The sequence below is a fragment of the Gadus chalcogrammus genome, chromosome 10, assembly GCF_026213295.1.
Source record: "Gadus chalcogrammus isolate NIFS_2021 chromosome 10, NIFS_Gcha_1.0, whole genome shotgun sequence".
NCBI classification, from domain to species: Eukaryota; Metazoa; Chordata; class Actinopteri; order Gadiformes; family Gadidae; genus Gadus; species Gadus chalcogrammus.
The window spans coordinates 20,884,659-20,899,658 of record NC_079421.1 but is presented as its reverse complement, the minus strand read 5'-3'; the positions used below and the strand labels follow the sequence as shown (position 1 = coordinate 20,899,658).

Sequence of the window (15,000 nt, the reverse complement as noted above, 5' to 3'; positions counted from 1 at the left end):
TAAACAAACGCAGACATGTTGGACGTACTAAAACCGGAGTTTTTTGCAAGTACAACTTCTCATCAAAAGATCGCAAAGGTAAGACAGAATTTATGTTAGTCGCTGTAAATAAGTGGTTGTATACCTTTGGATTCTTTGGCTGCTGCTTCACTGAGTTTTTAGTGTAGGGCCTTGACAGTGGTACTGTTGAACTCATCATGGTCTTAGCTTTCATTTGAGATGACATTTGTTTGTGTACAATGAAGTATCGGTGCGGTAGCAATGGAAATGTGGAGAGTGGGTTGACTTTCTGACGCTATTCAGATTTAGATATTTGATCATTAATATGCTTGGTGTTTGAGTTGTGTTTGTTGTGGGTAAAAATGATGTGCAGTATGACAATTTCTACATAATAAGGGCAGTGTTGTATGCCTTTTGCTGCGGGAGTGATTGAGAGTCCCCAAATATGTGGACCCTCGTTGCTACATCAAGCAGCAGTGCTAACAGGGGTCGATAAATGAGATGCTGTAAGATTGACTTGGAAAACTTTACATAGGGCCACTCACACTAGGGCCGCGGCCCCGTGCCCGAGCTCATTTGCATACTAAAGTCTAGAACGTTTGGCTAGTGTGACCACGCAATCCGTATTCCAGCATGGAACAGCCCCTTGGCCACGGCACACTGATGATAGTTGTGGGGAAGAAGGGCATGGACCTATAAAGAAAGACAGCTGCAAGGACTACGTCATCCAGCTGACGTTGCGTATCCGCGCGCGCGTGTGCGCGTGTCATCTCATTAGCATCTGTACTTTGGCCACGGCACACCTCTCCCAAGCGTGCCGTGGCCAAGGAGCTGTTCCGTGCTGGAACAGCCCCTTGGCCACGGCCCCTTGGCCACGGCCCCTTGGCCACTCACACTAGGGCCGCGGCCCTAGTGTGAGTGGCCCCTTGGGAGAGGTGTGCCGTGGCCAAAGTACAGATGCTAATGAGGTGACACGCGCAGATACGCAACGTGAGCTGGATGACGTAGTCCTTGCGCGACCCTTCTTTCTTTATAGGTCCATGCCCTTCTTCCCCACAACAATCATTTTAAACAATGGCAGCAAGCGGTTCACGAGTGGGTTTACGTTGGTGCGGTAGTGAAGTCGAGTGTTTACTTGAAATTTGGGACGACGACAGCATTCAGTCGCAGCTGGACACCACGCTTGGTGATGAAATATTTATCGTATTACGACGTGATGACGTATGTATGAAGGAGCAATCGTGCCCAGGCCACGGCCTTTGGGAGCAGTGTGACCACGGGCCAGCAGGGGGAGTGGGGAGGGGGGGAATCGGGCTGAGTCTTCCTGCAGCACGGAACAGGCAAACTTTCCTAGGCAGGTTTTTCCGGCTGGTGACTTGACTCAGGCATCACAGCTGTAGGGATCCTCCAACAATCTTAGACTGTAATTATGTGTAATCATGGAAAATTGCTGGCAAGTGAACACATATGGTAAAAAATTGAAAAATAACAGACTTTTTGCAACATAGCCCACTTTCGCTGTCAAGGGTTAAACACAAAACCATTGTGAACACAAAGTGGAAAAACCGTTGCATCATTACAACCTGAAACCATGTGATGGTGCTAATGCTAAAGCTAACGTTAACACTTTCACTGCTCAAGTAACAGACTGAGGTGGTGATGCGAAGTTTCAAGTTTTAAATATGAGGTTATTAACATGGGGGAGGGGGGGGTTATTAAAATGTGACTGCATACAAATATGTACAGAGAATGGAATTCAGTCCAATGCTTAAAATATATCTGTGGCATTCAGTAGGCCAATGCTATGGTAAAGTGTGTAAAATATGACCAAATGTTTCATTCTATTCAATCGATAGAACTTTATCAATCCGCTGTGGGAGAAATTTGTTAATGTTTGTCCCTATAAAACAAAAACGGTAAAAAAAAATACAAAACATGACGGTAACTCTAAAGTCAAACCGTCCAATCTGAAAGCTCTACTTAATCACTCCCCCTACTCACTACCACCAATGCAAAGCGAACAGAACTGAGTAGGGGAGGGTGTAGCCTTACTAGTTTGTGAACAACCCAGAGAAACGCAACGCAAATTCAATGTATGTATGAGGCTTTATACAGCAAGATCTGTGGTTCCAGCCGCGTAGATGAAGCTAGACATCACCTTTTCTCGAATGGTACCAAGTCTCTCCAGAACCTGCCTCCCACCCAAGCTGCACTGATTCAGCACATTAAAAGAGCACTGCTGCAGGCCAGCTTCTACTGGAATCAGGCAACGGCTGTCCAGCAAGATATCCCAGAGTTCAATGCATGAGGATGGATTCAGGACTCTACCAGCAAGACTTGGGAACCTTACTGGACTAATCTCGGAGACGCCAGTAAAGCCTGCACCATTCTCCTCCACTGTGGCTGCAAGAAAGCATGTAGAGGGCACTGCAAGTGCTGTAAAGCCGGAGTTTGTTGCACTTCTATGTGTGCATGTGAGGGTGCTTGACTTGTACAAACAATGATGGTAGAGACGATGAGTGATCCGGTGATTGTGAGTGATAATGTTAATTCATGTGAGCGACTATGAGAATTCACTGTTGTTTTTTATGTAATTGCTGTTTTTTTGTTATGCTAAGCAAACCTTTAAGAGTTTCGGACAAATTAACTATATTATTCTTTAAACAATTTGACATAATATAAATATTGCCTTGCAATAATAGTTGTGTCTTATTTTTTCATACATGATTACACTTTGGATACATTCACCTGTGGTACACTGAAAACATTTCACTTTTGTAAGGAAATTAATCAACATTGAGTATAACCTTAAAAGTTGTGGTAAAAAAGGATTTTCAACCACAGTCTTGAATGAATACTGGCAACAGACTTACACAAGCATTAATATAAATGTGCCCATGGACTTCCTGTGGTTTATAAACATAAAGTAGACACCACATCCTAATTTGTAGCGCATTTGGTTGAACATTTGTAGCCAAAACCCTTTTTCAGACAGCGGCCAATTGAATTTGAAGAATTTGGGGGTCCTGATATACCCAATCATAAATGTAAGTATTCCAATGGGTTCCTATGGTCAAAAAAGGTGAAAATAGACATCAAGTTTGTATTGTATCTCATCTGGTTTAAAAGCTATGGACGAATCCCTTTCAGGAGGCGGCCGTATTTGGATTTGGCAGCCATCTTGGTCTCGGGGACCATTGGCTCAGGCGCCCTGGCTAAATCATTTCAGTATGCCCTCAGCTACATCTGTGCCAAATTTGGTGCATGTAGATTAGGGATGCAAACAATTAATCGATTATCGATTAATTGTCGATAAGAGATTACTCGATTAAAATAAATTACTTGCAATTAATCGCATTTTAACCCGTAATTCCCCAACCGTCCACGTGAGGGCGCACTTGACGCCAGACGTACTTGACGCACACGCGGGAACACAAGCGGGAACACAAGCAAAGCAGGGCCGTGTTCCAATACCCGTACTTCCATGAGTATACTTAAAGGAAGTATACTATCCGCACTGGCTACTACGTTAATTTTTCAGATGTGAGTGCTGTTCCAAATCGAGTAGGCTACTCCGTGGTGCACTAACCGGAAATTACGATCACGACTGCCGCCGTGGCTCCTCCCCCGCAATAAACATCCCGCTTTGAACGGTGAACTCTTTACGCCTAGCAGCTATAAAAAGCTATAAAAACTATAAAAACTACAAAATGACTATTAATGCAGGCTATGTGGAAAATGCGCCGACTTTGGCTCAGCCTGGCTCCGCCTCTTCTGCTACGTAGCTAAGAAGGCTGCCGTTGAGTACGGGGAGTGTCCTTCGATCCACACTTCACGATTAGCCCGTTTTGAGTACGGCATCCGGGTCCTTGAAGTATACTTCTTTTCGCCGGATCTGAATTGGAGTACTGCGTACTCAAATTTTGGCTAGTAAGTACGGACAGTACGGGTATTGGAACACGGCAGGACAAGACAAACGAAAAGCGGGACACTGACACGATGAAGAGGGCAAAACGGAGTGCAGTATGGAGCCACTTTAAGTTGGTTAATGACGACAAAGACGCCAAATGCACAATATGTGGAAGTATTTTAAAGTACAACAACTAAACGACTTTGTTGAATTACCACCTAAATGTGTCACATTCAGAAGGAAATTCAGCTTCTCAGAAGAATTGCCGCTTATCAATTAATCGATCATCGATCGATAAGATGAAACAACTATCGATTAATGAATTACTCGATAATTTGCATCCCTAATGTAGATGATTTGCGCGAACAATGGGGTGTAAGGCCCCATACTACAGCCAAAACCGCTTTTTTGGACAGCGGCCATATTGGAATTGGAGGCATAAGGGGTCCAGATGCACCAGGTCATAAATATTAACATTCCTATGTGTTTCCCATGACCAATTAAGCTGAAAAAGATTTAAAGTTTGTATTTGTTACTCATTCGGTTCAAAAGTTATGTCCGGAACCCTTTTCAGGCTGCGGCCATATTGGATTTGGCCGCCATCTTGGCCCCAAGGGTCACTGGCTCCGGCCCCCTGTGCTAAATCGGTGCCAAATTTGGCGCTTTAAGATGAATTTGCGCGAAAATGTGCTTAATTCCCCCCCCACTATGATAGCTTCTATGCATGATGAATAGCCGATAATATCGCCAACAGTGTTTCCGGAAGCTAATGAAGTATAGGAGCATGAGAGGGGCACAAAGCTCTAAATAAGATACCCTCTTCAGGTAGGCATGGCCGTAAGTCAACACCTACTTCGGAGGACCATGAGAATGCGCCATGGAGGAAGTGAGACAGGGGTGGCGGGATTGATGAGGAGGAGAGGCTGAAAGTGAAGTAAATAAATGAATAAAGTCCAGTCGGATCATCGTCTGATGGCGAGTGCTCTCGCCGTGTGTCCTATCATTAGAGCGCTCCTCATCACAGCGTGTAATTATGTCGCTACGCCAGAAGAGGGATCCTCGGGTCCTTCTATCTCTCCTCACGCAGAAGGGGGCGCCACAATAAGCCGTCCCAAATCCAATTAAAGAGCACTGCCTGATCTCCCTGTAAATACCACACACTCGGCCCCGCGGTGGTCCCAGGTGGTCCCTCGCTCTCTCGCGCTCTCGCTCGCTCTCTCTCTCTCGCTCTCTCTCCCTCTCTCTCTGAGAACAGCGTGGATCTCCAGAATAGTTGTGCCTCACCTGCTGCCCTCAACTCATGAGCTAATTTGCACCCTTGGCCTTCCCTCTTTGTGATAATTGTGAGCACCAGTGGTCTACAATGCACTTCGGTGAGCTTTACCTTTGTTATGGTACCTTTAGAAATGGTTGTGGTATTTAGAAAGCACTTTGATATCTAGGGCCCTATCTTGCATCCAGTGCAATTGACTTTCCACACCGACGCATGTGTCGTTGCTAGTTTACAGCTGGCGTGGAGCGTTCTTTTCCCTCCACTGCCACGCGTCGGTAGATTAGGGAATGATCTTGCGCTCCAAGGGGCGGTCCCGTGAAAGGAGGAGGTGTGTTCTGGTGCGACCGTTCCCTGGTGCTATTTTGCAGTTTTAGAAAACAATTCCGCCACAAACCAGGAAATACCTGGTTTAAAGTCAGTGGCGCGTTGTTCAGATGCTATTTTAAGGGCGCATGCATAATGTTGCTTGTGCACCTCGCGCATACACTTTGCTTCTGTCATCTATCTAGCCAAACATTCTTGGTAAATTGTTTGGGAAAGAACAGCTGATACAGCGGTAATAAGTTGTACTTTTACGTCAATGTATCTGCAAACGCATATTTTCTTAACACGAACATCGTGTACAAGCCCATAACTTTTAGGATTGATGAGTGTTTGATCGTGATAAAACATTGTTTTACCGCGAGTGAGTGTTTAAAATAATGAATGAATGCGGGCGCGCGTGTGTGTATGTGTAAAATAATTAATGAATGCGGGCGCACGTGTGTGCATCAATCTGTTTAAACACACGCAAACTAAACATGTAACGCATATTAACGGGGGGACACATGCATATTAGGCACACAAGTCGATAACGATAATGCATACAATACTGGAAAGAAACGATGTTTGTTAATGTATTGCGTATATCATTAAATAGAACCACAGTTATCGCATATCATATGTGTGTTAAGTTTTCTTTGCCGAAATTTTGTTGTGGAAGAAAATGCTATTCCATGTGTGAATTAAGCCATATTATTTGGCCGTAAACTGAGCCATTTGAAGTTTAAAATTCATGTGGACATGCATCTGTCTCATCGGAGACTGCAAACGCGTTTGCAGTCAAAATATCAACTCGTCAGATTCAAATGTGCTCATGGCTCTTAAAGGGGATGAGAGCTGGCACTCTCATTGGTTTATTGCACGTTACGCCCAAACCACACCTACGGGTAATTAGGCTACTTCAGGGCAACCCTTTTTAGATTTACGTCGGGCGCAAGAGACATTTATCCGCCGGTATAATAGCAACATCGCCATAGAACCGCCCACAAAGCTACTTGCGTTTGGTGCTTTTCACTTGCGTTTCAGACTGTTAACATAGGGCCCCTAGTGTCATCGTACACTCTACCGCGAACAGCAAATCAAATAAAATACCAGGCCTGTATTTGTCATTCCTAAGTCTGCTCTGCCCACTCTCCAGTTGTTTTTTGATACAAGGTCGGACAGCACTCCATCTCTTGTTTTTGTAGCTATCCCAATTTAAATTGGTTGATTTCATTATTCTGATTCCCAATTGTAAGTTGCTTTAATATATTTTCTAGTAAGGCCAGGTCTAGGAGTTTGATTCCAACTGGTTCCCCCATGCCATGAATATATGCACTGATTGTTATGTAAAACACTCTGGCAAAAAGCATCCACCAAATAAAGAGAATGAATCATAATGAATTTTTATTCATTCATTGAAAAATGCATTGTTTCGGTACTGTTTTATGACTAGTGGCTTGATTTCTGACCAGGTTAAAGGCTAGTTCAAGAGCTCCTAGAACAATAACACTGTGTGATCTAGACAAGGAAACTCTTATGATAGTCCATTAACATTCATGACAAACCTCTTGGGAGGGCAGATAAGAGAGGGGACACAGAGAGAACAAGGTCACAGCCAGAGGAGGAGGAGTAAAGCATAATATAATATAATAAATACGAGATAGAGTGAGGCAGTAATCTGGGCTTGTCCATGCCTAACAAGACAGCCCGTGGCCTAGATACCAGCAGAGATACTTTGCTGTGCTGGTCCGGGCTAAGGCAAGTTCATCTTGTCCTCTTCTGTCCAGCAAGACACTCCACAGGCTGAGCTCATGATTGGCTATGTTAGACAGTGCACTGAAAGTTCTTTAATTTACTGAATAAATTAAAAAAAAATCAATATGAATCATTTTGAGGAATGTAATCTGATTCTGGTTTATTTTTGGAGGATTGGATATTTTGAGGCTTAATTGAATTTTGTTCAAGTTCACATTTGATGATTCAATTTTTTTAAAAGCTTTGGGTTTTCTCATGAAAGCTTCCTTCATCTCCTTTCCCTTCCCTCTCATCCCCACCATCCTTCCCGTCCTCCTCTCCCCTCCTAACCTCTCCCCTCCCCCTCTCCTCTCCCCTCTCCTCTCCCCTCTCCTCTCCCCTCTTCTCCCCCCTCCCCCCTCTGCTCTTATCCACCTCTCCAATCCTAACCGGTCATCCCCCCAGCACCTCACCTCTCCCCTTCCCCCCCCGCTAACCTATTCTCCCCCCCCTAACCTACTCTCTCCCTCCTAACCTATTCCCTCCCCTCCTAACCTATTCTCCCCCCCCTAACCTATTCTCTCCCCTCCTAACCTATTCCCTCCCCTCCTAACCTATTCTCTCCCCTCCTAACCTATTCTCTCCCCTCCTAACCTATTCTCTCCCCTCCTAACCTCTCCTCCTCCCCTCCTAACCTATTCCCTCCCCTCCTAACCTATTCCCTCCCCTCCTAACCTATTCCCTCCCCTCCTAACCTATTCTCTCCCTCCTAACCTATTCCCTCCCCTCCTAACCTATTCTCTCCCCTCCTAACCTATTCTCTCCCCTCCTAACCTATTCTCTCCCCCCAAACCTCTCCTCCTCCCCTCCTAACCTCTCCTCTATGCAACAAGAAGGGAACCATGTGTTTGTGAGCTGGAAAATCTGTGAGAGAGAGAGAGAGAGAGAGAGAGAGAGAGAGAGAGAGAGAGAGAGAGAGAGAGAGAGAGAGAGAGTAAATGTACCTAGGCTCAGGAGCAGTGTGTGAACATTATTATGACAGCTGAGATCATGCTTCACTGGTCCAATCTTCAGAACACATGAAGCACCCAATGTCAACAAGCACAGTATTCTGTGTGTGTGTCCGTGTTTGCATATGTGTGTGTGTCTGAGCATGCATTTTGTGTGTTTGTGTGTGTGTGTGTGTAGGCGTTCACCCTGTGCCTGCCTGTGTGCGTGCTTCCATGTGAGGCAGAGATTACAGGCTTCCCTGACATCATTCTCACACGAACCCACACTCTATTTAGGTTTTTAATTTCCTGTTAGTCTGAGCATTTCATCCATTCGTACACCGACCACACCCTCTCTTTACCTCTCTCGCTCTCGCTCTCGCTCTCTTCTGTATATATTACTCGTTCTGTGTGTATCCTAGATCAAACTGTGAAATGACAAAGTAACGTTACAGAAGAAAGATCTATCTGCTCCAAACTAAACAAGAAGACCCCCTTTACAAACAGTGTCATTCCCTCTACGATCCCCAGTACGGGAGGTTTCTACAAGAGTCTACAAATCATGTGTAACACCGCTTTGCAAATCGTCTGTACATATCGGTATGTACAAGTCCCAGTCACGTATCAATGACATAAGCAACACCCAGGAACCCAAGCTGTCATAGCGATGAAAAAATACTCCCGAAACGGATCTTAGAGAGCCTCAAAAGCAGTACAAGTTCACAAAAGGTTCAAGATGGATTAATGGTGAATTTACGATCCATGATGACATTACACGTTTCATTTATTTTTGCTCTTTAAACATTGAGTGTTTTCAGAGAAAGTTTAAGAGAACAATTCAGGGGCTGTGTCCTCAGTTATACAGAATAAAAGAGAAGGAGAGAGATACCATGAGAGAGACACACACAGGGTAGAGATGTAAGGAGGACATAGTTGAGTAAAGAGAAGAAGAAAGGAAGGAGGAGAGTGACGGAGAGAGAATGAGAGAGTGGAAAACAAAGAGGTAGAGAGAATGTAAGATAAACAGATAAATAAAGGAGTTGGAGCGGGAAGGAGAGAAAAGGAGACAGAATGAGGGAGTGAGGATGTGAGAGGGATAGAAAAGGAGGGATAGTGAGAGAGAAAACAGAGTAAAGGAGACGGATAAGAAGAAACTAGAGGTGAGGGAGAGACCAGGGCAAATACAGGAGGTAGAGAAAAAACGAAAAGGGAGAGAGGGAGAGAACAAGAGAGATGAAGACAGAGTGCGGATCGGATCAAGAGAGGGATCGAGAGAGGGGTGAACAGAGAAAGAGACAGGGGTTGTCGTGACCCACCTTGGGCAGCGAGGCGCGGGACCCCGAGCTCTGGGTGGTCATGGTGAGCACGGTGGTGATGCCCAGGCCCACGCGGGCGGGTGCGGCGTCCATGTTGATCCAGAAGGACACCCAGGACAGGATGACGATGAGCAGCGAGGGGATGTACATCTGGATCAGGTAGTAGCCCATCTGACGCTCCAGGTGAAAGCGGGCCTCGATGCAGGTGAACTTACCTGGAGGGAGACGGAGCCAGACATGATTAGAATATTGTTTTAAAATGCTGTGTGTGTGTGTGTGTGTGTGTGTGTGTGTGTGTGTGTGTGTGTGTGTGTGTGTGTGTGTGTGTGTGTGTGTGTGTGTGTGTGTGTGTGTGTGTGTGTGTGTGTGTGAGTCAATCTCAATATGAAACATTTAAATACAGTTTAATCAGAGCTGTCCTGCCTGGTATCTGGTGCTGGTATGGCTTCAAGGGGAAAAAGATGAAAACCACACCTATTGTTTGAGAACGATAATACACATCAACCATAACACGCTAAAAGAACCCACAACCAGAGCCTTGGGCAGCTGACTTTGCTTGTGTGCAGTTGGTAGGACAGTTACCCCCGCACCCCCCTCCGGCTCTGTGATGTCACGCGATGGGGCGGGGCAACGAGCTAACGAGATGGCCCCAGATTCCATTTAATCAAGAGCGATCAATGGAGGGCCGACTCATCAATTGGAATGAACCCATGATGGAGGCAAGGAGAGAAGAGGGGGGGGGGAGAGAGAGGCAAGTACAAGAGAAAAGAGGAGAGAAACAGAGGGGTGCGAGGGAAGGGGTGGATGAGATGAGAAGTGAAGCGGACATACATATGGAGAAGATTCAAAGGTAAAAAAAATAATAAAATAAATGGCAGGGAAAAAAGAAGAGAAGAGAGGATAGGAGAGCATATACGCATATACACACATACACACATACACACACGCTGTAGACCACTACAGTGTGTGTATATGTGTGAGTGTGTGTGTGTTTGATTAATAGCTGTGGTACACTTCAGAGCTTTTAAGTGCTGTCCATATTTCCCATCAGATAAGAAGAGAGAAATTATTCACGGTGCCCTGTCTCAGAGTGTGTTTGTGTGTGTGTGCGCGTGCAAGTGTGTGTTGGTGTGCGTACACATTTGATAAAAGCTAGATAAATAGACAGGCAGGAGCTTCCTGGCAGAGCTGCAGTGTCCTCACGACTACAATCAGCACTCCATCCAGTCCCTTTACCAGAGGACTGAAGTAAAAGAGAGGCAGGGGGAGCACGGTAGAGAGAGGGAAGAGAGGTGTAAAGAAGAAGAGAGAAGCGTAAAGAGGGAGAGAGAGGGAGGAAGCGAAGGAGATGGAGGTAGAGAATGGAAGCAATAAAGAGAGGGGGGGAGAGAGAAGGAAGGGGGAGTGTGAGAGGAAAAGAAGAGTGGGAGAGAGGGCAGGCTATAGGGGCGATAGAGAGAGGGAGAGGGGTAGAGCAGAAACAAGAGCAAGGCAATCTTTGCTCTTTTCAAACCATGACTAGAGCTAATAAATCGAAGAAAAGCGACACCTTAATCCCGTCTTAATGCCTGATTGGGGAGCAAGGAGGGTAGACTGTGTGTGTGTGTGTGTGTGTGTGTGTGTGTGCGCTAGCGTAAATGCACTGACCCAGAAGAATAAAAGGCCGGGGGGGGGGGGGGGGGGGGGGAGGGAGAGAGAGAGAGAGAGAGAGAGAGAGGATCGATTTCTTCAGCAAAATGATGGATTATAGAGGAGAGGAAAGACCGGGCAGAAGGATGGAAGGAGGGAGAGGAGGGAGAGGAGGGCAGAGGAGGAAGAAACAGAAGATAGTAGGGGAGGGGAGAGCCGTACAAGGGCTTGATATTATTGTTAGTGGATTTAAAGCTAATAAATGTTAGTGATTTTGAACAACAGGCAGAGTCCAGAGACCTACTGATTAAACGACATAACGAAGAGACGGGGAGAGAGAGATGATGGAATTAGAGTGCAAACACAGAACAATTGATGGTGAGATTACGTGATGGAATGATGGAAAGGGAGGACACTGATGTGGTTTTCATGTCTATGTGTGTGTGTCTGTGGATGTTTTAGTGTGAGTTCCTATTTCTGTGTGTGTGTGTGTGCGCGTTTATCTATGGATTATCAGAGCTGTGCTGTGTGTAGGCTCCTGATCAGGAGGTGGGGCTGTGTCACGCATGCACCAGTCCTTCATTGCCATGGCGACAGGAATTGTCAACATTTGTGATTAATGGAGCTGACCAATCAGTGATCTGCTGCCACCACTGATTAGCTCCTCCCCCAGTAGGAGAGGAGATAACCCTTCATGTTGATCGTTTTTTGATATTCCTTTCCTTTCCTTGTTTTTTTAGAGATTTTTTTTGGAGATTCTTAATAACCCAAATATAAAAGCAATCTAAATGTTACGTAAATTAAAAAAAAAAGATTCCATTCTTGTCAGGTTTTTAGAGTTGGAAGTTAAAGTAACATTAAGCGCGTGTCACATTTCATGTGTTGTTCAGAAAGAAAACCGTACAAAACTTTCCTGATTTCTGAAGCAGTCTTGGTACCAACCCTTGTTGTAGGTTCTATTTTCCCCACCAGGGGGCGGTGTCTGGGCCTCACCTGTGTTGTAGTGCTTGGTGCAGTAGCGCAGGTCCTTCTCCTCCTTCAGGAGGAACTGAGGTAAGGTGAGGCCGTCGGCCACCTGGACCGCTCCCTTCTCATCCCACTCAAAGATCAGGTCGTTCATAGTATAGCCAACTAGTGGACAGACAAGCAGGTAGGCAGACAGACAGTTAGGTAGGCAGACAGACAGTCAAACAGACGGACAGAAAGGCAGATGGACAGCCAGATAGACAGAGAGGCAGGCAGACAGACGAACAGAGAGAGTTAAAGGATCGAAGAAATACAGCCGCACTACATTGTGGGCTTTTCTCCGTTTAAACCATAAAATAAGGATAATAATAAGGATAATAATAACAATAATAATACGTAATACATTTATTTTGTAAAGTACTTTTCATAAGACACTTTAAATAAATAATAAAATCACATTATTAAAACATAATTTAAGAAAGCAGCATGGATATCAGGATTTTATAGAATAAAAGAGAGAATTGGGACGGAAAAAGACTATATGACAAAACATGTAGAATATAATTATTATTGTTGAATGTGTCTCGCGAGAAATATGAGATGAGATTCGTGCTCTGCATGCTTAAGGCTTAAGAGCATGAACATTCTATAGCCTTATGATACTTCTTTCCATCTCTCCGTTTTCACTTACATCAAATGATCTTGCCTTATAACTGAGTCGTGTGTGTGTGTGTGTGTGTGTGTGTGTGTGTGTGTGTGTGTGTGTGTGTGTGTGTGTGTGTGTGTGTGTGTGTGTGTGTGTGTGTGTGTGTGTGTGTGTGTGTGTGTGTGTGTGTGCCTATATATGTGCAGGCGTGTGTGTGTCTTTGTGAGTGTGTGCATGTATGTGCTTGTAATTGTGTGTCTGTCTGTGTGTGTTTTTGTGTGTGTGTTTGTGTGCAGGCGGCCAGTGTAAATCATCACACATCTCATCAGGCTGCCTGTTCAGCCACAACCTCATCCATCTCCCAGAGACCAGCACACAATAAATACTGTGTGTGTGTGTGTGTGTGTGTGTGTGTGTGTGTGTGTGTGTGTGTGTGTGTGTGTGTGTGTGTGTGTGTGTGTGTGTGTGTGTGTGTGTGTGTGTGTGTGTGTGTGTGTGTGTGTCTGTGAGCGTTATTAAACTGCTGGACTTGCATTTGTGTGTATATATATATGTCTGTGTGTGTGCACTAGTTTGTGATGTCTATGTGGCTCATGCATTTCTGTGTTGCTACCTTTGTTTTGGAATTATACGGTAAGAATGACATTTCTTTGTAAATATGGTTGTACTTATGAATGCATGCATGTGTGCATACATACAGCTCTCCAGTTGCATGATGCAGGTCTGCACGTCCATCGGGAAGTTCTTCAGATCCATGGGACAGGCTAGGATCAATGTTATTCTGGAAACACACACACAGACACAGACACACACACACACAGACACACAGACACACAGACACACACACACACACACACACACACACACACACACACACACACACATACACGCAGCAGCAGGATTACCTAGGGATTTGGTATTCTCTTGCAGCTGGCGGCAGAGTGCACTGTATCACCTGAACTCTGACATATCATACATTTTATATATAAGCTCCTGACCGCCCTCAATGCGATATTCATATATATTCTGAACACAGTTCTGTAGCTGTGGGACCACAGGGCGCTCTGACGGGTACAACACGTCTAAGATAAACTTCCGACATCGGCAAAAGTCTAAACCGACAAGAGATCCAGTTTTCGGGCTTTTGGTCATTAAATATCGGTTGGAAATAACGGTTGGTTAGACCCGTTGAGTGGATCCTTCGCTCACACAACCGCAGACGTAGATGGACTATTTGTTGCTATGGTAACTCATAGAATCAGTCGGGCAAAATGGTCATTAATCTTGTTTGTCTGCTGTAATTTATTCCTGTGCCCATAATGATTTGAAGCGAGCAGAGCAAACCAGGTTGAATACAAAGTTGTTTAGCCATAAGCTCCCTCAGCTGGGGGCTATGTAATTCAGTACCTACACATACGTATGGATGAAAATGATTAATCATATCTGAAACTGTAAGGAGAGAAACACTATTTACGCCTTGGGGTTCATTCCCAGGTGTAGCAGGGTTTGGTGCTACATGCTTATTTGTATGCTGGTAATTTAGGTCCTCCAAATGCTTTTGATAACGTCTCCAACCAAATAACTTCTAGAACAAGTATCATTACGCAGATGATCACCCTGTAAGCCTATATGTCTGCAAAATGAAATGCATCTTGTTATAGTAGTTGGTTATCCTCAAAGACGCTCTCAAAGTCATTTGCAAATACATTTGCATTTAATGAGGCTGGCATTACCAGACATTTCCAGTCTAGCGATTTCACAGTTAGATTAATTCAATAAGTCATGCATTCAGAATCACCTGCCAAAAAACTGTGCATCAAATATTCATTTATTGTCAAATGTTGATGACGCGGAGAAAGTTATTTCTCGATTCATCTTCACTGGACATTTCAAGCCTCTGGTCAACTTCCCCGTTTGAATGAGACTACTTTATCACTGAACGCTGGAACTGGGCATCTTCCCAGACAGAAAATAGAATTTGAGAACATTCCATTTGGTATTGATTTTAACATTTTACATTTGTCATATCATGGGCATGAAAAGCTTGGCTGCGTCTAGAATGACTCATCTCACTACTGTGTAAAATCATCAGAAGGAGACTTTTTTTCAGCGCCGAGGGGAAAAACTACATAGATGACTTTTGACTTTGAATTTTTCTTCCTCGGGGGGGTTGGAAACTAAAGGTTGAACTAAAGAACCTTTTTGTTTTTCTTTACCAAAAGAATTGGAGCCTT

At 44.7% G+C, this 15,000-nt stretch overlaps 1 protein-coding gene across 1 annotated transcript in view; it reads right to left on the bottom strand.

Moving 5' to 3' along the window:
* The window catches only part of glra1 (glycine receptor, alpha 1), a 27,211-nt gene extending 13,476 nt beyond the window's left edge, over window positions 1–13,735 (bottom strand). The window contains exons 1-4 of the mRNA XM_056600140.1: window positions 13,722–13,735; window positions 13,465–13,547; window positions 12,148–12,285; window positions 9,526–9,740 (exon numbers count right to left, since the gene is read on the bottom strand). Coding sequence (XP_056456115.1) covers window positions 9,526–9,740; window positions 12,148–12,285; window positions 13,465–13,547; window positions 13,722–13,735 — 450 coding nt within the window. The remainder of the gene's footprint in view (window positions 1–9,525; window positions 9,741–12,147; window positions 12,286–13,464; window positions 13,548–13,721) is intronic.
* Window positions 13,736–15,000: the final 1,265 nt, after the last annotated feature.